The sequence below is a fragment of the Manis javanica genome, chromosome 2 (genome assembly GCF_040802235.1).
Source record: "Manis javanica isolate MJ-LG chromosome 2, MJ_LKY, whole genome shotgun sequence".
Classification (NCBI taxonomy): Eukaryota; Metazoa; Chordata; class Mammalia; order Pholidota; family Manidae; genus Manis; species Manis javanica.
Window position 1 is genome coordinate 144,890,429 of NC_133157.1, and position 25,316 is coordinate 144,915,744.

The 25,316-nt window shown below is 38.4% G+C and overlaps 1 protein-coding gene across 1 annotated transcript in view; it reads right to left on the reverse strand.

Annotated features, from left to right (window-relative positions):
• RP1 (RP1 axonemal microtubule associated) overlaps positions 1 to 25,316 on the reverse strand; it is a 370,859-nt gene that overhangs the window by 234,864 nt on the left and 110,679 nt on the right. Inside the window, exons 5-6 of the mRNA XM_036999525.2 lie at positions 24,806 to 24,892; positions 22,248 to 22,380 (exon numbers count right to left, since the gene is read on the reverse strand). Coding sequence (XP_036855420.2) covers positions 22,248 to 22,380; positions 24,806 to 24,892 — 220 coding nt within the window. The remainder of the gene's footprint in view (positions 1 to 22,247; positions 22,381 to 24,805; positions 24,893 to 25,316) is intronic.

Consider the following 25,316-nt stretch of genomic DNA (forward strand, 5'->3'; position numbering starts at 1 on the left):
TTGCCAATGGGTAGTACATATGTGACACAGATCTAAATAACACTGCAAAGGCATTTAAAACTGAAATGAGGGGCAGAGCCAGGATGGCGGCGTGAGTAGAGCAGTGGAAATCTCCTCCCAAAAACACATAGATCTATGAAAATATAACAAAGAAAAATCTTCCTAAAATAGAGACCAGAGGACACAGGACAACATCCAGACCACATCCACACTTGCAAGAGCCCAGCGCCTTGCAAAGGGGATAAGATACAAGCCCTGGCCCGGCGGGAACCGAGCGCCCCTCCCCCCGGCTCCCAGCGGGTGGAAAGAAACCGGAGCGGTTTTTTGTTTTTGGCAAGTGCTTTTTGGAAGCCTTAAAGGGACAGGGACCGAGTGCTAGGGAGGCAGGGCAGCAGGACCAGTGAGTGGGTGCCTGGGACCGGCGCCTGAGGACAGAGGAAATTGCGCGTTTTTCCCCTTTTTTTTTCTCTTTTTGGCGAGTGCTTTTTGGAAGCCTTAAAGGGACAGGGACCCCAATACCAGCGAAACAAAGCAGCAAGACTGGTGAGCAGGTGCCTGAAACCGGCGCCTGGGGACAAAGAAAATCACGTGTTTTTCCCAATGCTAGGGAGGCAGGGCGGCGGGACCGGTGGGCGGGGGCCTGGGGCTGGCGCCTGAAGACAAAGAAAATCGTGCGTTTTTCCCTTTTTTTTTTTTTTTGGTGAGTGTTTTTTGGAAGACTTGGAGGGACGGGGACCCCAATACAAGGGAGGCAGGGCAGCAAGACTGGTGGGCGGGTGACTGGGACCAGCGCCTGAGGACAAAGAAAATCGTGCGTTTCTCCCGTTTTTCTCTTTTTGGCAATGCTTTTTGGAGGCCTTAGGGGGACAGGGACCCCAGTGCCAGGGAGGCAGGGTGGCAGGGTGGCAGGGCCAGTGAGCAGGTGCCTGGGACCGGCGCCTTGGGACGGAGAGGGTCACACGTTCTTTCCTTTTTTTTTGGCGAGTGTTTTCTGGAGCCCTTGGAGGGACGGGGACCCCAGTGCTAGGGAGGCAGGGTGGCAGGACCGGTGGGCGGGTGCCTGGGACCGGCGGGTGGGTGCCTGGGACCGGTGCCTGAGGACAAACAATATCACGCGTTTTTCCCTTTTTATTTTTTTGGCGGGTGCTTTTGGAACCCTTGAAGGGACAGGGACCCGGTACTAGGGAGGCAGGGCAGCAGGACTGGTGAGCGGGTGCCTGGGACCGGCGCCTGAGGACAAAAAAAATAGCGTGTTTTTCCCTTTTTTTTTTTTTTTTTCTGTTTCCTCTTTCATTGTTGCTATTGTTGTTTTGGTTTGGAGAGTGTTTTTTGGAAGTCTAAAAGGGGCAGGACAGGACACTTAGACCAGAGGCAGGGAATCTGGGGATCTCTGGGCACTCTAACCCCCTGGGCAACAGGGAGCACAGAGGCCCCTTACAGAGATAAATAGCCTCCCGGCCGCTCCCCCTCGAACGGGGCTCCACCACTTTGGAGGAGCAGCCCCAGCCAGGCCATGCCCACAGCAACAGCGGAGATAAAATCCATAGCAAATGGGGAGGTAGCAGAAGCCCAGTCTGCACACAGCTGACAAGCAGAAGCCACTAGAGGTCGCTATACTCCCAGGAGAGGAAGGCCACAAACCAACAAGAAGGGAAGCTCTTCCAGCGGTCACTCGTACCAGCTCTGCGAACTATCTCTATTACCATGAAAAGGCAAAACTACAGGCAGACAAAGATCACAGAGACAACACCTGAGAAGGAGACAGACCTAACCAGTCCTCCGGAAAAAGAATTCAAAATAAAAATCATGAAAATCCTGCCAGAGATGCAGAGAAAAATGCAAGAGCAATGGGATGAAGTCTGGAGGGAGATCTCAAATGTCAGGAAGGAGATCACAGAAGTGAAACAATCCCTGGAAGGATTTATAAGCAGAATGGATAAGATGCAAGAGGCCACTGAAGGAATAGAAGCCAGAGAACAGGAACGTACAGGAGCTGACATAGAGAGAGATAAAAGGATCTCCAGGAATGAAACAACACTAAGAGAACTATGTGACCAATCCAGAAGGAATAATATTCGTATTATAGGGGTACCAGAAGAAGAAAGAGGAAAAGGGATAGAAAGGCTCTTTGAAGAAATAATTGCTGAAAACTTCCCCAAACTGGGAGAGGAAATAATCAAACAGACCATGGAATTACACAGAACCCCCCCCAACACAAAGGATCCAAGGAGGACAACACCAAGACACATAATAATTAAAAAGGCAAGGATCAAGGACAAGGAAAGAGTTTTAAAGGCAGCTAGAGAGAAAAGTCACCTATAAAGGAAAACCCATCATGCTAACATCAGACTTCTCAACAGAAACCCTACAGGCCAGAAGAGAATGGCATGATATACTTAATGCAATGAAACAGAAGGGCCTTGAACCAAGGATACTGTATCCAGCACGACTATCATTTAAATATGATGGCGGGATTAAACAATTCCCAGACAAGCAAAAGCTGAGGGAATTTGCGCCCCACAAACCACCTCTACAGGGCATCCTACAGGGACTGCTCTAGATGGGAGCACACCTAAAAAGAGCACAGAACAAAACACACAACATATGAAGAATGGAGGAGGAGGAATAAGAAGGGAGAGAAGAAAAGAATCTCCAGACAGTGTATAAAACAGCTCAATAAGCGAGCTAAGTTAGGCAGTAAGATACTAAAGAAGCTAACCTTGAACCTTTGGTAACCACGAATCTAAAGCCTGCAATGGCACTAAGTACATATCTCTCAATAGCCACCCTAAATGTAAATGGACTTAATGCACCAATCAAAAGACACAGAGTAATAGAATGGATAAAAAAGCAAGACCCATCTATATGCTGCTTACAAGAAACTCACCTTAAACCCAAAGACAAGCACAGACGAAAAGTCAAGGGATGGAAAAATATATTTCAGGCAAACAACAGTGAGAAGAAAGCAGGGGTTGCAGTACTAATATCAGACAAAATAGACTTCAAAACAAAGAAAGTAACAAGAGATAAAGAAGGATACCACCTAATGATAAAGGGCGCAGTCCAACAAGAGGATATAACCATTCTAAATATATATGCACCCAATACAGGAGCACCAGCATATGTGAAACAAATACTAACAGAACTAAAGAGGGAAATAGACTGCAATGCACTCATTTTAGGAGACTTCAACACACCACTCACCCCAAAGGATAGATCCACCGGGCAGAAAATAAGTAAGGACACACTAGAACAGATGGACCTAATAGACATCTATAGAACTCTACATCCAAAAGCAACAGGATATACATTCTTCTCAAGTGCACATGGAATATTCTCCAGAATAGACCACATGCTAGCTCACAAAAAGAGCCTCAGTAAATTCCAAAATATTGAAATTCTACCAACCAATTTTTCAGACCACAAAGGTATAAAAGTAGAAATAAATTCTACAAAGAAAACAAAAATGCTCACAAATACGTGGAGGCTTAACAACATGCTACTAAATAATCAATGGATCAATGAACAAATCAAAATAGAGATCAAGGAATATATAGAAACAAATGACAACAACAACACAAAGCCCCAACTTCTGTCGGACGCAGCGAAAGCAGTCTTAAGAGGAAACTATATAGCAATCCAAGCACACTTGAAGAAGGAAGAACAATCCCAAATGAATAGTCTAACATCACAATTATCGAAACTGGAAAAAGAAGAACAAATGAGGCCTAAAGTCAGCAGAAGGAGGAACATAATAAAGATCAGAGAAGAAATAAACAAAATTGAGAAGAATAAAACAATAGCAAAAATCAACGAAACCAAGAGCTGATTCTTCAAGAAAATAAACAAAATAGATAAGCCTCTAGCCAAACTTATTAAGAGAAAAAGAGAATCAAAACAAATCAACATAATCAGAAATGAGAATGGAAAAATCACGACAGACTCCACAGAAACACAAAGAATTATTAAAGACTACTATGAAAACCTATATGCCAACAAGCTGGAAAACCTAAAAGAAATGGACAACTTCCTAGAAAAATACAACCTCCCAAGACTGACCAAGGAAGAAACACAAAAATTAAACAAACCAAATACGAGCAAAGAAATTGAAATGGTAATCAAAAAACTACCCAAGAACAAAACCCCGGGACCGGACGGATTTACCTCGGAATTTTATCAGACACACAGAGAAGACATAGTACCCATTCTCCTTAAAGTGTTCCACAAAATAGAAGAAGAGGGAATACTCCCAAACTCATTCTATGAAGCCAACATCACCCTAATACCAAAACCAGGCAAAGACCCCACCAAAAAAGAAAATTACAGACCAATATCCCTGATGAATGTAGATGCAAAAATACTCAATAAAATATTAGCAAACAGAATTCAACAGTATATCAAAAGGATCATACACCATGACCAAGTAGGGTTCATCCCAGGGATGAAAGGATGGTACAACATTCGAAAATCCATCAACATCATCCACCACATCAACAAAAAGAAAGACAAAAACCACATGATCATCTCCATAGATGCTGAAAAAGCATTTGACAAAATTCAACATCCATTCATGATAAAAACTCTCAGCAAAATGGGAATAGAGGGCAAGTACCTCAACATAATAAAGGCCATATATGATAAACCCACAGCCAGCATTATACTGAACAGCGAGAAGCTGAAAGCATTTCCTCTGAGATCGGAAACCAGACAGGGATGCCCACTCTCCCCACTGTTATTTAACATAGTACTGGAGGTCCTAGCCACGGCAATCAGAGAAAACAAAGAAATACAAGGAATCCAGATTGGTAAAGAACAAGTTAAACTGTCACTATTTGCAGATGATATGATACTGTACATAAAAAACCCTAAAGACTCCACTCCAAAACTACTAGAACTGATATCGGAATACAGCAAAGTTGCAGGATACAAAATTAACACACAGAAATCTGTAGCTTTCCTATACACTAACAACGAATCAATAGAAAGAGAAATCAGGAAAACAATTCCATTCACCATTGCATCAAAAAGAATAAAATACCTAGGAATAAACCTAACCAAAGAAGTGAAAGACTTATACTCTGAAAACTACAAGTCACTCTTAAGAGAAATTAAAGGGGACACTACAAATGGAAACTCTTCCCATGCTCATGGCTAGGAAGAATTAATATCGTCAAAATGGCCATCCTGCCCAAAGCAATATACAGATTTGATGCAATTCCTCTCAAATTACCAGCAACATTCTTCAATGAATTGGAACAAATAATTCAAAAATTCATATGGAAACACCAAAGACCCCGAATAGCCAAAGCAATCCTGAAAAAGAAGAATAAAGTAGGGAGGATCTCACTCCCTGACTTCAAGCTCTACTACAAAGCCATAGTAATCAAGACAATTTGGTACTGGCACAAGAACAGAGCCACAGACCCGTGGAACAGATTAGAGACTCCAGACATTAACCCAGACATACATGGTCAATTAATATTTTATAAAGGAGCCATGGACATAGAATGGCAAAATGACAGTCTCTTCAATAGATGGTGCTGGCAAAACTGGACAGCTACATGTAGGAGAATGAAACTGGACCACTGTCTAACCCCATATACAAAGGTAAACTCAAAATGGATCAAAGACCTGAATGTAAGTCATGAAACCATTAAACTCTTGGAAAAAAACATAGGCAAAAACCTCTTAGACATAAACATGAGTGACCTCTTCTTGAACATATCTCCCCGGGCAAGGTAAACAACAGCAAAAATGAGCAAGTGGGACTACATTAAGCTGAAAAGCTTCTGTACAGCGAAAGACACCATCAATAGAACAAAAAGGAACCCTACCGTATGGGAGAATATATTTGAAAATGACAGATCCGATAAAGGCTTGACGTCCAGAATGTATAAAGAGCTCACATGCCTCAACAGACAAAAAACAAATAACCCAATTAAAAAATGGGCAGAGGAACTGAACAGACAGTTCTCTAAAAAAGAAATACAGATGGCCAACAGACACATGAAAAGATGCTCCACATCGCTAATTATCAGAGAAATGCAAATTAAAACTACAATGAGGTATCACCTCACACCAGTAAGGATAGCTTCCATCCAAAAGACAAACAACAACAAATGTTGGCGAGGCTGTGGAGAAAGGGGAACCTTCCGACACTGCTGGTGGGAATGTAAATTAGTTCAACCATTGTGGAAAGCAGTATGGAGGTTCATCAAAATGCTCAAAACAGACCTACCATTTGACCCAGGAATTCCACTCCTAGGAATTTACCCTAAGAACACTGCAATCAAGTTTGAGAAAGACAGATGCATCCCTATGTTTATCGCAGCACTATTTACAATAGCCAAGAATTGGAAGCAACCGAAATGTCCATCGGTAGATGAATGGATAAAGAAGATGTGGTACATATACACAATGGAATACTACTCAGCCATAAGAAGTGGAAAAATCCAACCATTTGCAGCAACATGGATGGAGCTGGACAGTATTATGCTCAGTGAAATAAGCCAAGCGGAGAAAGAGAAATACCAAATGATTTCACTCAGCTGAGAAGTATAAGAACAAAGGAAAAACTGAAGGAACAAAACAGCAGCGGAATTACAGAACCCAAAAATGGACTAACAGGTACCAAAGGGAAAAGAACTGGGGAGGATGGGTGGGCAGGGAGGGATAAGGAGGGGGAGAAGAAGGGGGGTATTAAGATTAGCATGCATGGGGGGTGAGGGAGAAAGGGGAGGGTGAGCTGTACAACACAGAGAGGACAAGTAGTGATTCTACAACATTTTGCTAAGCTGATGGACAGTAACCGTAATGTGGTTTTTAGGGGGGACCTGATATAGGGGAGAGCATAGTAAACATAGTATTCTTCATGTAAGTGTATATTAAAGATTAAAAAAAAAAGGAAAGAAAGAAAGAAAAGGGGGATCACTCCTTGATAGGATAAAACTATTGGTAAATCAAAGATCAACGCATGCTTTAAATATCCTTAATGTTGATCACTTAAAGGGTGTCAGATGATCAGCTATGGAGGTACTCTTTTCTGATAATATTCCTTTCTCTTAATAAAAAAAAAATGCAGTTTCTGTGTGCTGATCTCCAATGAGTTCTGCACAGTGGTATAGAGGGCTGTCAAAGTGTGGGCAAAGGGTCTGTTTGTTTCTATGCAGAAGATCAAGGCCTAGCTTGGCTACCCAGAAAATGAACTAAGATACGATATGAGGAGGAGCTTCCGGCATCAGCACTCTCTGGAGGACTTGTGCCAGGGGATGATTATCAAAAAGCCTCCACAGGGATCCGGACGATGCTGTGGTTGTGGCTGCATCCACCCCACCATTTCCTGGACTTGCCATTGGAATGAGGAGGGAGATGTCTAGGCTGGCATGTGCATACAGTGAGACAACGAATTTGACCAGATCTGTACTGTTGGAAATCAACCAGGAGTTGGGAGGGGTGCAAGTTGTAGCACTCCAAAATCTTATGACTATAGACTATCTACGGTTAAAAGAACATATGGGATGTGAACAGATCCCAGAAATGGGTTGCTTTAATTTGTCTGATTTCTCTCAGACTGTTCAAGTACCGTTGGACAATATCCATCATATCATAGACAAATTTTCACAAATGCCTAGGGTGCCTAAATGGTTTTCTTGGCTTCACTGGAGATGGATGGTAATTACAGATTTGCTTTGTTTATGTCACCGTATTCCTATTATGTTAATATGTGAGCACAAGTTAGTTGGTAGTTTAAAACCTATACATGCTTAAGGTACTCTACAAGAAGATATGTCAAAGAAATAATCAATCCTCCCATGTTTTCTTCCATATGCTACCTCTGTAGCTTTTCTTCTTCTTTCCTAATTACAACCCTTAAATAGAATTCGTGCCTCATATCGAAGTTACCGAGTATCATAATTCCTCCAGGTGGTAAAGACACCTCGAGACAAGTGCTGGGCATAGAACCCACAGGGCATAAATCTGCAAAGAAGTAAAAAGCTAACCTTTTCAAACAATATGGCTTCTCTCTCACTTACCAACTTTACATTTCCCTGTTTGGCCCCGGAAGATGACTGGTTAGCCAGAGACGGGTAAGATTCCTCAAGGGAGGAACAACCTAAGACAGGCACAGTCGCAGGGGGGCCATCAGGTGAGAAATTGGGGATCAACAGAGGTGAGGCTCAGAACCTCACCCCCCCTGTTTTGAGAGAAATCTTCTGCATCCGTGAATGTTTTGCTGCCCTTGTCTAGCTTGGATTAATACTTAGTCCGTAGGCACACACCTGATCATCTACATTTGCCCTCTTACAGCACTAAACTATGTTTTCTACCTTTATCTTGCATCTACCTACCACTTCAGCATTTTATTAAAAATAAAAATAATAATAATAATAGAGGGAGAAATGTGGGATCCACATATAAATCAAGTATAAAAATCAAACGAATATTCATATTTGACCTGATTGTTTATAGTTCATAATGCGTGATCAAAACCGAAAGTTTCTGTGATGAGTGCCCTTGTGCTGTTCACCATGTAAAAATTTATTCACTATGTAAGAATTCGTTCACCATGTAAGAACTTGTTCGTTATGCTTCAGAAGATTGGAGACTGATGAGAATTAGGCTTGAGATGGATTAATGATTGTACATTGGGCATTGACCCTCCTATACAGAATTTTATTGCTGTTAACAACCATTTGATCAATAAATATGAGAGATGCCCTCTCAAAAAAAAAAAAAATGAAATGACATTGGAACCACAGCACACAGAAGACAGGTTAGAAACTGTGGCCTGATACTAACCAGTGGTTTCCTCCCTGTTAAAACAAAAATATGAACATTTTCCATATGATTTAAATAATACACAGTGTGTCAAATAATAATATGCAAAATATCCAGGATGTTCAAACTTTTATTCAGCATATGAGGAACCAGGAAATTCTCAATTCACATGGGAAGAAACAGTGAAGAGACATCAACCTCAAGGTGACACTATTATTGGAATTATCTGACAAAGACTTTAGAGCAACTACTATGATACACAAATGCTACTGAAACAATCATGAACACTCTTGAAATTAATGGAAAAATGGAAAATCCCCAAAAAAAGATTTAAAAAAATTTTTTAAAGAACCAAATGGAAATTTTATACCTGAAAGAAAAACATACACAAATTTAAAACTCACTAAGTAAACTCAAGACAGAATGAAGAGGACAGAACACATCAGTAAACTTGAAGACACAGTAAAAAGAAATTATCCAACTTAACAACTGAGGAAAATATTGTTAAAAACAGCCTCAGGGATCTGTGGGACAATAATAAAAAATCTAGTATTCATATCATGGAGTATCTTAAGGAGAGAAGAAATAGTGTAAAGCCAAAAAAATATTTCAATAGATAAGAGCTAACAACTTCCCAAATTTGACAAAAGACATATACCCACAGATTCGAGAATCTCAGTAAATCCTAAACACAATGAATCCAAAGCAATCCATGTCCAGAATATCATAATTCAACTGCTGAAAACAAACAGCACAGAAAAATGTTTGAAAATAAGCACAGAATATGGTACATTACTACAGGGGGGGTAATGATTCTAATGACAATGGATATCTCATCAGAAACCAGATTTCTCCTCAGAAACTAGAGGGCCAAAGGAAGTGGTACAACATTTTTAAAGGGCTGCAAGCAAAGAACTGTCAATGAAGAATTCTATATACATCAAAAATATCCTTTAAGAATGAAGGGGACATAAAGACATTCTCAGATAAATGAAAACTAAGAGAATTACTTGCCAGATCTGCACTAAAAGAATTAGTAAGGAAATTCTTCAGAGAGAAGGCAAATTATACCAGAAGAAAACTTGGAACATCAAGAATGAAAAAAGAACAACAAAAATGAACCTACAAAAAAAATGAAATAAATATGAAACTGAGATCATGAGGTTAGCCATTTCATGGGGCATAGATATGTTAGAGGAGGAATGATGCCAGCAAACTACCCCTAATTCCTCTGAATTTAGTTTAATCCCTGTTTGTAACATTTATAGCAACATGTATATAAGAAATGAGAGATTCATTTTTCAAAAAACCCCAATACAAATTCTCCACAAAGCCTGTGATTAAAACTGGTGTTAATATCACACATCTCTAATTCTCTCAACTTTCCAGAGAGGGTCATCAGGACCACCTTACTAAATCAAAGTCAACTTTCAAAATAAAAAAAGCAGCTCCTGAGGTCAAGCAAATGGTTTTAAAAAGAGTAACTATGTCCTGGGATGATTCCACATTAGACTGGAAACAGAACCCCAGGGTCAAACAAGGCCAACATAAGAAGTTAAATCTATCAAGTAGAATTCTTCAAGCAAGGTGTGCAGAAATAAAAGGGATGAGAACTGGCCACAAGAAGCCTATGTACTGCTAGACAGAAGCCACCTCTCCTAAAAAAGCCACAATCTTCGAGGCCCATCCTCCACCCTCCTACCTGCTTTGATCACCCATCTCTATCACTGCCCCCTACATTCACAGGCCCCACCCTACCAAAACCTTTATTCTCAAGAGCAGTGAGAAAACAGTCTGCTTCATAATTAGTCACAAATTCCCTAAAAACCACCTTTTTTGGCTTTAAGGTCATTGGGGAACACTAGAAAGAGAAGTTGGAGAAAAAGGAAAAGCCCAGCTATGGAACTTTGAGCAGATTGCTGAATCTCTCTGTGCCTGTTTCCTCATCTGTAAATGGGAGAAATAACAGTGCTCACCCTCATAAGACTGTGGTGCTGGCTGATTAAGTGAAATAAAATATTTAAAGCACTTCCTCCAGAGTCTGGTTCAAGAGTGCCCAATAACAGTAACAAAAACAATAATCAGACTAACCCATTCTAAGCATATCCAACTGCATCTGTTTAGAAAAAAGAAACTAAAGTTTGCATTAAGACACTTCCCAATTCTCAGGAAACTGTCCCACCCACCCTCTGCTTCTAAACCCTGTTCCACTCTTCAAGGCTGGATCAAGTTCTGCCTCCCCTAAAAAGCTAGTCCTCGCTGTCCACATACTCCTCTAAAATAAACCCAGCTATTCAGTCTATTCCATATCCTTTGGAACCTAATGCTCACATCCCATACTGCTCTAGAAGGGGTCCCAGAAATTCTCAACAAACAGATACAGCATGCAATACTTGAGGGCAGTACTGGATCATGTAGTCCCTGAGTCTCCACAATTTGTTCCTCAGTGCCCAAAAAAGAACAGGGTGGACTATCAGGCAAAGACTGGATGGCAAGTGTATGACTCATTGCCAGTATCAGATAGACAATATTTCCTTTCCAACCCATAGAAGTTCCCACGCAAGACAGACAGAACTTGGAAAAATAAGTAGGTTCAGTCAAACAAGCTACAATGCCTTTAGGAGTAAATGTCATCCACTGGTTAAACAACTTCCAAAGTTCAAAAAAATTTTAAGAGAATGCAATTACTGCAGATGTTTTATGTGACAAAGGCTGGAGGAATAAACACAGTAGATATTCCAAAAGTAATTTTAACAATAATCCACACTCATCAGTTACAATGAGACTGCTGCATAGTTTGTCATTCATGATTCATGTATAATTGTTTAGCAAAAATGATAGAAAATGCAGTGACATAAAGCCTTGCTAAGATCACTTGGGTATTTTACTCTAGGTTGTCACAACAGAGCATAAAAATAAACTCACCAGATTAAATGAATCATAATTTAGGCCTACAACACCATTTAGAGTAATTTTTTTAAGTAATGCATCTCAATCTAAATTTATAAGTCCAAAAAAAAAGTCCTTCACATTTGTGTATATTAGAAGTTATAAAGACTTCATATACATTATTATTTGTTTTATTCCTTACAATAACCTTATAATACAGACAAAGCAACATTATCATCTCAGCTTTATAGACAAGGAATCTGAAGCACATAGGGCTTAAATAAATGGCTAGAAGTTACACAGCTAATTAACTAGCAATATTTGGACTAAAACATGCTTTTAGTGGTTATCAAGTACTTTATATCCATTATTATTTTAATTGTCACTTGATTTTAATATATTATTTATATCAATCCTTATTATATATGGAATAGGAAAGTCACACATTTCTCTCACACAGACACTAACTTAACAATACATGTACCAAATATCTTTGTGAGAACTCCAGAAACCATAAGAGGTTCCTGTACCCAGGTAAGCCCAAAGCCAAAAAGAACTACATTAAAGCCACTAGGAAAATTCATGGCATTATATATGCCTAAACTCCTCCTCTCCAGCACAGCATAGTACAATTAGGAAAAAACATCTGACTTCTCCTTGGGAAAGTAAGGAGAAGAGTGGAACATATATTCTTTTCAAAGGGCTCTCTGAAGGACTGGTTTCTGTCTTGCCTGAGTCAAAACACTGAGGAATGCCACAGGGTATAGGTGGCTGAGAACAAAGGTGAGCACCGTGGCTTTGCCCAGCACCAGAGAGACTACAGTACTGCAGATATACTCCAAGGGAAATTCTTGAATAGAAAAATACAAACCTCTTCAAGTAGGAGATTACACACACAACCAAAGATGCAAAACTAGAGTCTACAGAATCTCTAGTTGGGCTGATGAGTGAAGGTCTTCCTTTATATGAAACCAGTCAGCAAAGACTAGAGTGGTAGCTGTCTTTTCCTAGTACAGAACTGCAACTAAAGATCACAGGCATGCTAAAAAACAGGAAAATATGGCCCAATCAATACAAAAATTAAATCTCAAGAAACCAACCACAAAAAAGTGGAGATCTATGAGCAACCTGACAATGAGTTCAAATTACCATTTTAAAGATGAACAATGAGCTAAAACACAGATAACTAAACATAAGGAAAACTATGCACAAACAAAATGAGAATATAAAAAAGATAGAAACTATAAAAAACAGAAAATCTGAAGCTGAAAAATACACTAACTGAACTGAAAATTCTTTCAGCATTTAACAATAAATTTGACCAGCAGAAGAATCAGTGAACTTGAATACAAGCAGGTGATTTGAAATGATCAAATCAGAGGAGCAAAAAGAATGTGATGTAGCCTTTTAAAAAGGAAATTCTGTTACATAGGATAATATGGATGAACTTTAAAAACCCTACACTAAATGAAATAATCCAGGTACAAAATGATAACTATTATATGATTCTACTCATGATTCTAAACTAATCAAAATCATTTTTTAAAAACATAGAAAGTTGATTGTTGAGTGCTAGGGGAATGAAGGAAAGGAAATTAGTGTTTAATGGGTACAGAGTTTCAGCTTTGGTTCCAGTTCCATATCTAAGGAACTTGAAAGGTGCTCCTCTATCCTAAGAAGCAAAAAGCTGGACAGACTGAAAAATCAACAACTGCTCTTGGATCTACAAAAGAGGTGATGACACAGAGCAAACAACAGTCCCACCCAAGATTGGAGGGACAGACAGAACACATTGAGTCACAGCTTACGGCAGCAGAGACTCTCACATTGCCAGGGTAGGAAAATCTGAACTATAGCAAACTTTTAGACACTCATTGCAACAAATCTGAGAGTTAAAAACTCCAGGAGAACCCAGTTTTAGGCAGGTGCCCAGTCCACAGGGCCCCCACACTTCTGTGAGTTTTGCCTCCTGGATCTCAACTAACTTTCCACAGTAAATATGGGAGAAAAAATTTCCTCCTGCTTCTGTTAGGGGAAATATTGAAGGGAAAGCATTTTAAATACACCAGAGCATTCTGTTCTTCCTAACAATAACTGCCCTCAGGAGAAACAAGTTACCAGATCCTAATGTGCTAGGATATTACTGGAGCCTAACTGACCAACTAGCCAGCTCTAGCTTTCCAAATGTGAGAAGAGAAATATCCAACTTCAGCCAATTCTAGCCTTCCACATGGCAAAAAGGAAATATCACACTATAGTCCACTCTAGCCATCCTGCCACAAAAAGGGAAAAAAATAACTGGAAAACATTTGTGAAGGTCACAATCTAGAGGCACAGACTCAGTAAAATACTGAAACATAATCACAGGACTATAAAACCCTTCCCCTTCCTATACACCTCACCACCACATTACTAAAGTCCTGTTGAGTGCAGAACCTTTTAGCTGCTATTTCATGCCCAAATATCAGGAAAAAATTACACTGCATACCAAATGGCAAAAAAACACAATTTGAAGAGACAGCAAGCATCAAAACCAGATGTGGAAGGGCAGCTGGAATTATCACACCAGAAATTTAAGACAATTCTGATAAATATGCAAAGAGTTATAATAGATTACATAGAAAACATGCAAGAACAAATGGGCAACATAAGCAGAAAGGTGAAAACCCTAAGAAAGAACCAAAAAGAAATGTTAGGTATCAAAAATATTGTAACAAAAACAAAGAATGTCTTTGATTGAATTATGATGCTTCACTGCTGAGGAAAGGAACCAAGCTTTGAAGATGTATCAGTAGAACACTCAAAAACTAGAAAGCAAAGAGAACAAAGACTGAAAAGAAGGACTGTGGGACAATTACAAGATGTGTAAAATACCTGTAATAGGAATACAGGGGAAAAATTGAGAAAGGAACAAAAGAAATATCTGAAACAATGACTGAAAATGTCCCCCAAATTAATGTCAGACACCAAACCACAGATCAGGAAGATCAGAGAATGCCAAGCAAGATAAATGCCAGCATTGAAAAAAAAAATCTACATTAGGCATATCATTTTCAAACTAAAAAAAAAGTCAAAGATAAAGGAAAAAATTCTAAAGGAATACAGAGAAAAAAAAACACCTTATTTAAAAAGGAACAAAGATAAGATAAGAATTTTATATGGCCTCTCAGAAACCATGCAAGCAAGAAAATAATCAAATAAAATATTTGAAGTGTTGACAGGAAAAAAAACCCACCAACCTAGAATTTTGTACCCTATGAAATTATCCATCAAAAGTGAAGGAGAAATAAGTACTTTCTCAGACAAGCAAAAATTGAGGGAAATTTTTGCAAGTAGAACAGCCATATAGAAAATGTAAAAGTTCTTTAGAGAAAGAAAATAATATAGGTCAGAAACTCAGATCTGCATAAAGAAAGAAAGAACATTGAAGAAGCAGTAAGTGAAGATAAAACAAACCTTTTTATTTTTCTTATTCTTAATTGATCTAGTTATGTATGTTTATGTATATATAGGTAATATATGGTTATGCATGCTTATATATAAGAAAAATGAATTACAGCAATGATACAGGGATAGGAGGGAAGAATTATATTATTTTGTTATTATAAGGTATTCACACTACCTGTAAAGAAATATAGTGTTATTTGAAGGTAGACTTGGATTAGCTGTAAATGTATATTTGAAAACTCTATGGAAATCACTAAATAAAGTTTAAGAAAGAAATATAACTTATATGCTAACAAAGAATGTTTGGTTAAAACCACAAAATGCAGAAAAAGAATGACACAAAAACAGAAACAAAGAATAAGAGTAAAAAATAGAAAACAGTAGCAAATATGGTAGATTTTAATCCAATTATATCAATAATCACTTTGAGTATCAATGGTATTTTGAACCATTTAAAAGATAGAGTAAATCAAAAAAGAAGACCCAACCATATATTATCTGGAAGAAACCCACTTTAAATATAAACTCACACATAGATTAAAAGTAAATGGAGAAAAATATACAATGTTGTCTTGCCAGAGGGTCTCAGCCCTGGGCAAGTTCACTATGGATTTGGTGAGACCAAACAATGACAACAGAGCTGTGGGTAAAGTTGGGGTTCTGTGGCCAGGATCCTCACCTGAACCTAAACTATTTGATGATGTAATTGGCCTGCTACTAGGCTACTGCTTCCACACCTGTAGGCAATAAACTATGATTGACTGAGTCACTATATAAAGAGCTCTGCCCAGTGCTCTGGGCAGAGACAGAGACAAAGGAGGACTACAGACCTGTTGACTGTTGGACACAGATGTAATTCCAGTGCCTAATGCTCAACCTATTGCCGGGAGAACAAAGCTGGGTAATAAACCCTTTTACCCCAAGAATGTTCCATTGTCATTCTTTGGTCTCACTGAATCCTTGGTGAATCTGCCCAGGGCTGAAACCCATTGGCAAGACAAGAATGTTAATGGTAAAAGGGTTTATAACAAGTTTTATTCTCATGGTGTGTAGAAGCAGTAGCCTAGCAGTAGGCCAATTACATCATCAAGTAGTTTAGGTTCAGGTGAGGATCCTGGCCATAGGAATTTCCATTTTCCCCACACTCCACCCCTCCAGGATTCTCACCTCACAATCTACATGCTCTCAATCTTCCACAATGGTCTCTGTGTGAGAAAGCTGGAGCATTGTAACCAGATTCCACAAGAGCAACAAAGAATAACAACATGGAGATAATAAAAATTAAGATACAACAAAATTTTGATACAGGTAACAAAAATTATAATAATCCTTAAGCCTGAGGAGGTTATTTCAGCCATATGCAAAACCAGTTCTACTCAGATGAGTTCATTACTCACACTTAGTAGTGGTACAGATAGGGAGCTCCATGCACCCCAGCAAGTAGCAGTTTTTTGCTAGGGTGTGTTTCCAATCCAAAAATACCTTAAGGGCAACAAGACACATGTTTTAATGACACCGACATAGGCAAATCTTGTTCATCAGGGTAGGATGCATGCAAGAGAGTGGTCCTGTGATAGGACTGTGACAAAAAGGAGGTCCTCTCCAGGTCTAGCATGTTATACCTTTACCCCTCTCCGCATGGGGGTTACTGAAGTGTCTATGTATACAGTGCTACTGGAGTTACATATACTGGCCATAATGATAAAACAAAATAACCCTATAAGATGCTCCTACCTTCTGGCTATTCAGGATATACTACTGTGATCTTTGGGGTCTACTTTGCTGTTACTCCAGGACTACACAGGAGGCCAGCTTCCAGGCCTTGTCCCCAAGGTGCCAGGAGGGCCAGCCATCACTGGTCCATGTGTCAAAATGTCCAGGCCACGTCCACTTGATGGTGTCTCCAGGGTTTAGTGCATTTGGTGCTGGCAGCAAGATATTATTCTGGTGGCCAAACCTAAGCATTAACAATTCTTCTTTATTATACCAAGGGCCACCTCTACTGCCTCAGGTGTCACCTCCACCTGCCTCTAGTCCTGGTGCGGGGCCCAGCCCTCTAGAAGGCAAGCCACCTCAGACTACATGCCCATTAGGGGACACTTGACTGTCTCCTCATTCATAAGTGCAGCCTGCTGAAGCACCCCTCCCATAAAGGCAGTCTGTTCCATTCTTTAGTCTGCAATGAATCCTGCCAACATTGCAAATTGTCTTGCCAGTAGGTTTCAGCCCCAGGTAAGTTCACTATGGATTTAGTGAGACCAAGGAATGACAATGGAACATTCTTAGGGTAAAAAGGTTATTACCCAGCTTTATTCTCCTGGCAATAGGTCAAGCACTAGAATTAAGTCTGTGTCCAACAGTCTGCAGGTCTGTAATCCTCTTTTCCTCTTTGCCTCCATCCACTGGGCACTAGGAAGAGCTCTTTATCTTGTGATTCAGTCAATAATAGTTTATTGCCTACAGGTGTGGAAGCAGTAGCCTAGCAGTAGGCCAATTACATCATCAAGTAATTTACATTCAGGTGAGGATCCTAGCCATAGGAACTTCCATTTTCCCTACACATACTAACACTAATCAAAAGAAAGCAGGAGTTCCTTTGTTAATTCCGAGCACAGCAGACTTTAAAGTGAGGAAAGCCATCAGGATGATGAAGGGCATTACATAATGATAATAGGGTCAATTCTCCAAAGAGACATGATAATCCCTCCTGTGAATATGCCTGTGGATAATGTGAAGTTTCCTATGGCCAGGTGTCTCACCTGGCTCTAGTCAGCTAGCTCACTACACATGTGTGGGCAATACATTGTTATTGACTCTATATAAAGAGCTCCGCCCAGGGCTCTGGCCGACCCAGTGGCAGGGCTGCAGGGCTGCAAGACTGCAAGAGAGCAGAGACATGAGTCGTGGCAGTGCTGAGAACAGAAACTGAGATTGCTGAGGCAGCAGAGAGGCCCAGAGGCAGAGACCAGCTTGCTGCATGCAGTCTCACTCTAAATGGATGGGATTCTAGCGATTGACCTGCCACTGTGGGAATAAAGTTGGATATAAATGCTTTCACCCCAAGAACATTCCATTGTCATTTTCTGGTTTCATTGAATCTATAGTGAACTTGCCCAGGGCTGAAAACCATTGGCAAGACAATGCCTAACAACAGACTTTCAAACTACATGAGGCAATAACTGATAGAACTGCAAGGAGAAATAGATAAAACCACTATCATTGGATAGATACTTCAACACCCCTCTCTCAGAAATGGATTGATCCAGCAAATAGATAATAAGTAAACAGGTGGACTCAATAACATCAATCAGCTGTTTATAATTCACATCAATAGATTTCTTCACCCAGCAGCAGCAGAATACACATTCTTCCCATGCTTCACCAAGAGAGACTACAATCTTGGCCATAAAACACAACTTAGCAAATAAAAAAAAAATTATACAATGCCTACTCTCAGACCACAGAAGAATTAAACTAGAAGTCAACTGCAGAAAAATAACTAGAAATCCAATTATATGCAGCGATTAAATAACACACTTCTAAGTAACACATAGGTCAAAGAAGAAATCTCATGAGGAATTTTAAAATATTTTTAACTAAATGCAAATGAGAATTTATCAAACTTTATGGATGCAAAACTAATGCTTAGATTTATAGCATCAAATACATATACTAGAAAATATCTAAAATGAGTCATTTAAGTTTTCACACTAGAAAACTAGATAAAGAAGAGAAAATTAAATCCAAAGTAAGCAGAAGAAAAGAAATAATTTTGGGCGGGAGATTGTGGGGAAAATGGAAGTTCCTATGATTAGGATCTTCACCTGAACCTAAATGACTTGATGATGTAATTGGCCTACTGCTAGGCTACTGCTTTCACACCTGCAGGCAATAAGCTATTATTAACTGAGTCACTAGATAAAGAGCCCTTCCCAGCGCTCTGGGCAGAGGCAGAGACAAAGGAGGATCACAGACCTGTAGACTGTTGGATGCAGATGTAATTCTAGTGCTCTAGTGCTGGACCTATCTCCGGGAGAACAAAGCTGGGCGAAAAAAAACCCTTTTACCTCAAGAATGTTCCATTGTCATTCCTCAGTCTCACTGAATCCATAGTGAACTTGCCCAGGGCTGAAACCCACTGGCCCTTCCCTGACACAAATTACAAATATCAGAAAGCAAAGGGAATATCACTACAGATCCCATGTGTCTTGCCAATGGGTTTCAGCCTTGGATGTGTTCACTATGGAATCAGTGAGACTGAAAAAAATGACAGTGGAACATTCTCAGGATGAAAGGGTTTACACCAAACTTTATTTCCTCGGTGTCAAGTCAATCACTAGAATCCTGTCCACTCAGAGTGAATCTGCATGCAGCAAGCAGGTCTCTGCCTCTGGGCCTCTCCTCTCACACAGCTGTGTCAGTCCCTGTCCTCCACACTGCCACCACTCCAGTCTCTGCTCTCTTACAGCCATGCAGCCCTGCAGCCCTCCAGCAGCCCAGAGCACTTGGTGGAGCTCTTTATATAGAGTCAATAACAATGTATTACCCACACCCACACGTGTGTAGTGAGTAAGCTAACCAGGGCCAGGTGAGAATCCTTGCCATGGGAACCTTCACTTTTTCCACATCATGGCAAATTAAAATGATAATAAACGATTGCTATGAGCAAATCTATGCCCACAAATTTGATACCCCACATGAAGTGAAGCAATTCCTTGAAAGGAACAATCTGCCAAACCCACATACAAAGAAATAAAATTTCAGCTTTGTAAAGATGAAAAAGGTTCTAGAGATTTGTTGCACAACAATGTGAAAATACTTAACACTCCTGATCTCTACACTTAAAAATGTATAGACAGTAAATTTAATATCATGTTCTTTACCACAATTAAAAATTAATATTAAAAAAATACTTTGCATGGCCTGAGAGAGCCCAGTTTTGCTCTGGTTTTCTTAGCAACTCTTATCAGGAAAATAAGTCCATAATTACAAAACACATTTTTTCACATACACATGCCAGTATACTGGTTAACCAGGCAAACACTTTTAGATTTCCATTTAACTTAAATGACCATACTATTTTAACTCTTTATGGATTTAAAGGTATGCAGTATAACAAAAAGACACTAATCCAAACTTCTTTATTTTATACCACCTAGAATTGACATCTCTATCTCTAGTGAAGTCTGTTGCTTGTCTGCAATGATATCATTTTATATATAGCATCAATCTGCTAAAATATTAGGCAAAAGTATGGCTGGGGCCAGCTATCATTTGCTATCTCTACCCTGACCTAGATAACTAATGGCTTACCAAGTTTATAAATAGCACATAAAGGGGTATAGACAGTATATAAGAGGTTTCTCCAAGCCAAGTGGCAAAACTGGAAAAAATGTTTATTAATAAACCATAAGTACCAAGCAGTATAGGGAAGGCAAGGAAATCAGTTTGTATTTGCAGAATATAAGAAATTTGAGCAGAATTTTACAGTTAAAATGAGATTTGAAAAAACAAAGAGTGACCTCTGCAACACTACTAACAGTAGGTAGGAACAGAGCACCCATTAAATGTCTCCTTAGGTGAAGTGAATGGACTGATGAGGAAGGATACTGAGAATAATAATTATAAATGGTGAGAAAAATGCCTATGAATGGTGAAAACAATGTTCACACAAGCCTTCACTTTTTAACTCATGGAACTATTCATATCTTTTCAAAAATATTTTAACCTCAGAAAGTGTTAACAAAGAGTTAACAAAATTTAACAAAGAGTTTATTACATCTTATTTAAAAACCACAAAGGAATCATCTATCTCTAAAAATGTTTCACCAGCCTACCTTCCCTAAAAATATTACACAAGTTATATGTATCTAAGACTAATGTTAGATTATATGACATTGTGGAACTCTTCATAATATTCACAGTTGTTTTTTTTTTTAGAAAACTAAGACACCACATTTTTAGTAGAAAATATTCTGGATTGGAGAAAAATCTGTTTTTATTAACTGACCATTTAATAACTCTCATATACCCATTCTCTATTCTCTTCCAAAACTGAAGCCAACAGACACAAATGCAAACAGTTTTTATGGACCAATCACTCTGTATTCTTGAGGTATTGAGTAGTGGCTCTCTAATCGTGAGCAGAGCCTATTTTTCAGCCATATTTATACAAGGGTGGAACACAACCTCTGCTTTGGGCCAAATGCTTAAAAAGTCATTGAGCAGTTCTGTTTTCATTTTCAGGTAAGTTTTCAAAAATAAAGCTCCACTGGGGATAAAAACATACATTGACTTCCATTTCTTAGTCCTTGAGGAACTTCATTGGACATTCAATTTTCTCATGACCTTCTAAGATTTAATTTTCCTGATCTGATTAAGAAGCACTCCAGCTGACCTTCCCACAGAATTAACTGTTGACAAGAACATTTTCCTGAATGCCAGCACATAAAACAACTAAAAAATATCTAGATGCAACTACTACACCAGCAGAGGTAATTGTTAAGAAATGAGAAGTTCCTGAAAACTGATTCATTCATTTATTCACTGTTAGGGTCCGGGCTTCCGAGGCTTCTCTAGAGAACAAACTACACAGGCATAGAGATGTAAATTCAAGCAAAGTCTTTATTCAGACAGCTAGCTGGGGTCCAAGTCAGCCCGATGCAGCGGGTCTCAACAAGGACCCCGAGCACTCAAAGCCAAGGGTTTATATAGCATTTTCAAAACACTTAACTCATAGTAATTTTCCACAGCTGCACATTATTCTTGCAAGACATACATCCTGGGGTTAGGCAGGAGCAAGATAAGACCACTCCTCAATTGTCAGGGAGGTTCTGCAGGATAAGCTTGGTATGTAGGATTAGCTGACCAAGGTTAGCTGACTAAAGACCACAGCTGCCCACCATCTGGTGTTCATGATTAGCTTGTTTTTCAAGGCCTTACCCAGTTCCAGTTTTTCTTTCTAAGTCACATACTCAGAAAATGGCTTCTAGGCCTTTAAGATGGCTATGCTTATGCTAACTGATTTCTATTCTTACATTCACTTATTCAACATGCATTTATCAAGTTCCCTATCATTCAACATTTAGGCAAACAAGTTCTATTTGTGCTGCCTGGAGGTGGATCTTCCCTACCTGGAAGAATAGGTTGTCCTTTGTTTAAAACAGGAAATTCTCGGCAGATTGCCCCATCCTCTTGATCTCGTGCCAACCAACGTTGAACTGGTATGTAAAACTTGTTTCCAGAATTCATGTTCCACAACTGTATCTACAATAACAATATTATTTATAAAAAAATGTAAGAATACTTTACCAAAAAGTCTGATTAAAGTTTTTTTTAAGTCTAACACAGCTCAGAGAAGTTGCTGGATACTTGTCAAGAAAAGTGCCTGTTTCTTCTTTTATTGCCATCTCAAGTACAACAGCATTTCTTTTCTCTCTTTTGGATTTTTTCCATTTCTAATTTCTCTATGTTGAAATGGTAAACATGCCAATTTCTTCCCCAATTTTCTGTCATCAATATTTCCCTATTTAGAAAGAGATGTTTATAGTATTAAAAAATCTATTACTTCCTTGGTCCAATCTCTTAGTAATGAATTTTTTTATTTTAAATTGATTTTATAAACTATTAACATAAGCTTAGATTTAATGCACTACAGACTCAAACTGATATAGTTCCCTCCTTGGTTCCTTAACAATAAATGAAATTTAAACAATTATTTATTTGGGTACCTTAACAAATAAAATTTAAACAATTATTTGGGTACCTATTATGCCATATTATATATAATCCATTTATTTAGGAATTAAACAAAGATGTTAGTAAATTCTGGTAGGATCAAATGAATATCAAAAATCATCAGAATTGAAATCATGCTCTCAGATTCTAAAATCTAGCCTTTCATGAGTATGGTACTATTATTCCTTTAAAAGCTTCAGGGAGATAATTTAGCCATCTGTTAAATGAATCTTATGGTCTTTAAAATGCTTTAAATCAAAGATTTTCAACTTTAATGTAGTTAAGAAACCATGGTGTTATAAACATAGATTTTCCATCCCTAAACTTACTAATTCCGTGGGTGTTCGTTAAGGCCCAGGAAATATGCATTTGTATATTCACACTAAATATGATTCTGGTGCAAACACACTTTTTAGAAAGGGTCCCCCTAAGAACCACACAGAAGTACCACTGGTTTACAACACTGCTACTGCTTACCACAACTGCTTGATTTGGTTATTTTAATTAAAGCCTCAAGGCAGATCCTTTGAAAACAACAAAATAAATCACCACTGGAAACTTTTTTTGTAATCTTCCTTAACTAAACTTGAAAGAATTAAGGTTATGAACCTAAAAGCAATGTGATTATTCTACGGACTGTGTAAATGTTGTATCATTATTACTATAATGGACTCAGTGTTTTAATTAAAATCCCTTCAAGTTGTAGCACATGTTAACTTACTTAAAAGTTTAAACTTCAAACTTCTAAACTGTACAATAAGAATTGGAAATAAAACTGCAACCCATAATCTAGCACCTTAAATTGGCCAAGTGGGCAAATTTTATGAGGGCTTTATCTACTCAGAATAAAATTTTTAATTAAGAACATCTCTTTTTTTCACTGATTCTCAAAGACAGTTGAAGTAAACTTCAGGCAAACAAGTTGTCCTGCAATAAGAGAGTACTATCCATCAACAGAAAAACAATAGGAATTCCCAGCCTGTTTTTTGTCTTTCCTCTTCAATATTATATAATCTTTTCAGATCACTTAATCAGTATCTCAGCAACCCAGCTTCATAATAAGTATAACACTGTTTACTGGCTATCAATCAAATAAGATGGCAGGAGGATTCATGATAATTTTCAAAAGTTACTTTAGCTTACTAGGAGAGAAAGAAGTAAAAGACATTATTATATATGATCACTTGAGTATCAATTTGAATATCAGACTTCAAGAGCCCTCTATAACATACAAGAGAGGATAATTTCATATAGAAGCCAGAAAATAATGTTGAATTTTGAAATCTAACATCTACATTCTGTATCTTTTTCATTCTGCTTCAGGTTCTTTTGCAAGTTTAATGCAAAGAAGATGGCATAATTAACAACTATATATTTCTGCTAATAGAATTTTTAAAATATGTTTTTAAGGAATTCTCAATTTACATGAATTTTTCAGTAATTTTCTCACATATTATTACAAAGCTGTGAAACAAGTTTTCCAATATCAGGAATGAGATGTTCTTTGCATTTTGAAAACTTCTTTAAAGATCATTTATTTTGAGGTAAAAAAAGATGGAAATATACCATACCTAAAAGTAGACTACAATCTTTATGATTTTCAGTGTTGAAGAACTCCATTTACTGGCAATCATGGTAATAAGTAAAATTTAAATTCCAGACAATGTAGAAAATTTAAACCTTTTTTGCTCTTAAAAGCACTTGGGGCATTTCTCGCTTAGCACCTCTTTTCTGTGCAGAGGTGAAAGGATTGGTTGAGATGCTGCCATTGATTAATTGTGGATTAAATTATTAATGAGGGTAAATGACACATCTGCCTTGAGAAACACACTAAAAAGTTCCAAATTTTGACACCATCAACTCACAATAGGCATGAAATACCCCTTAAGGTTTGATTCCTGGACAGAAACTGCAGAGGGTTTTGCAAAGGCTAGGAGTATTAAAATGTCTTTACCTCTTTACAGTGCCAGGAAGGGGAGAGTCCAGAGTTGGTATGACCAATACGAATCTTAAAGAGTGTTCCAATGTCTCCAACTGTGATCTATAAAGGAACCAAGAGAACATAGTTCAAATGTAATTTCACAAAATCCATTTTATAGCACCACATATTAGGATATAATTATTGATAAATGGGTCAGTCCATCAAAAAGATATAATAGACATGTATATATACCTAATGACAGAGCCAAAATATATGAAATAAAAATTGACAGAATTAGCTAGAGAAATAGTCTATAATAAATAGCAGAAGACTTCAATACCCCACTTTGAATAATGTATAGAACAACTAAACAGATCAATAAGGAAAAAGACTTGAACATTACATATCAACTAGATTAACAGATATTTATTGAACATTCCACCCAACAACAGCAAGACACAGTTTTCTCAAGTGCACATGGAACACAGGACAGATTATGTATCACAAAACAAGCCTTGATTAAGAAATCATACAGAGTACCTCT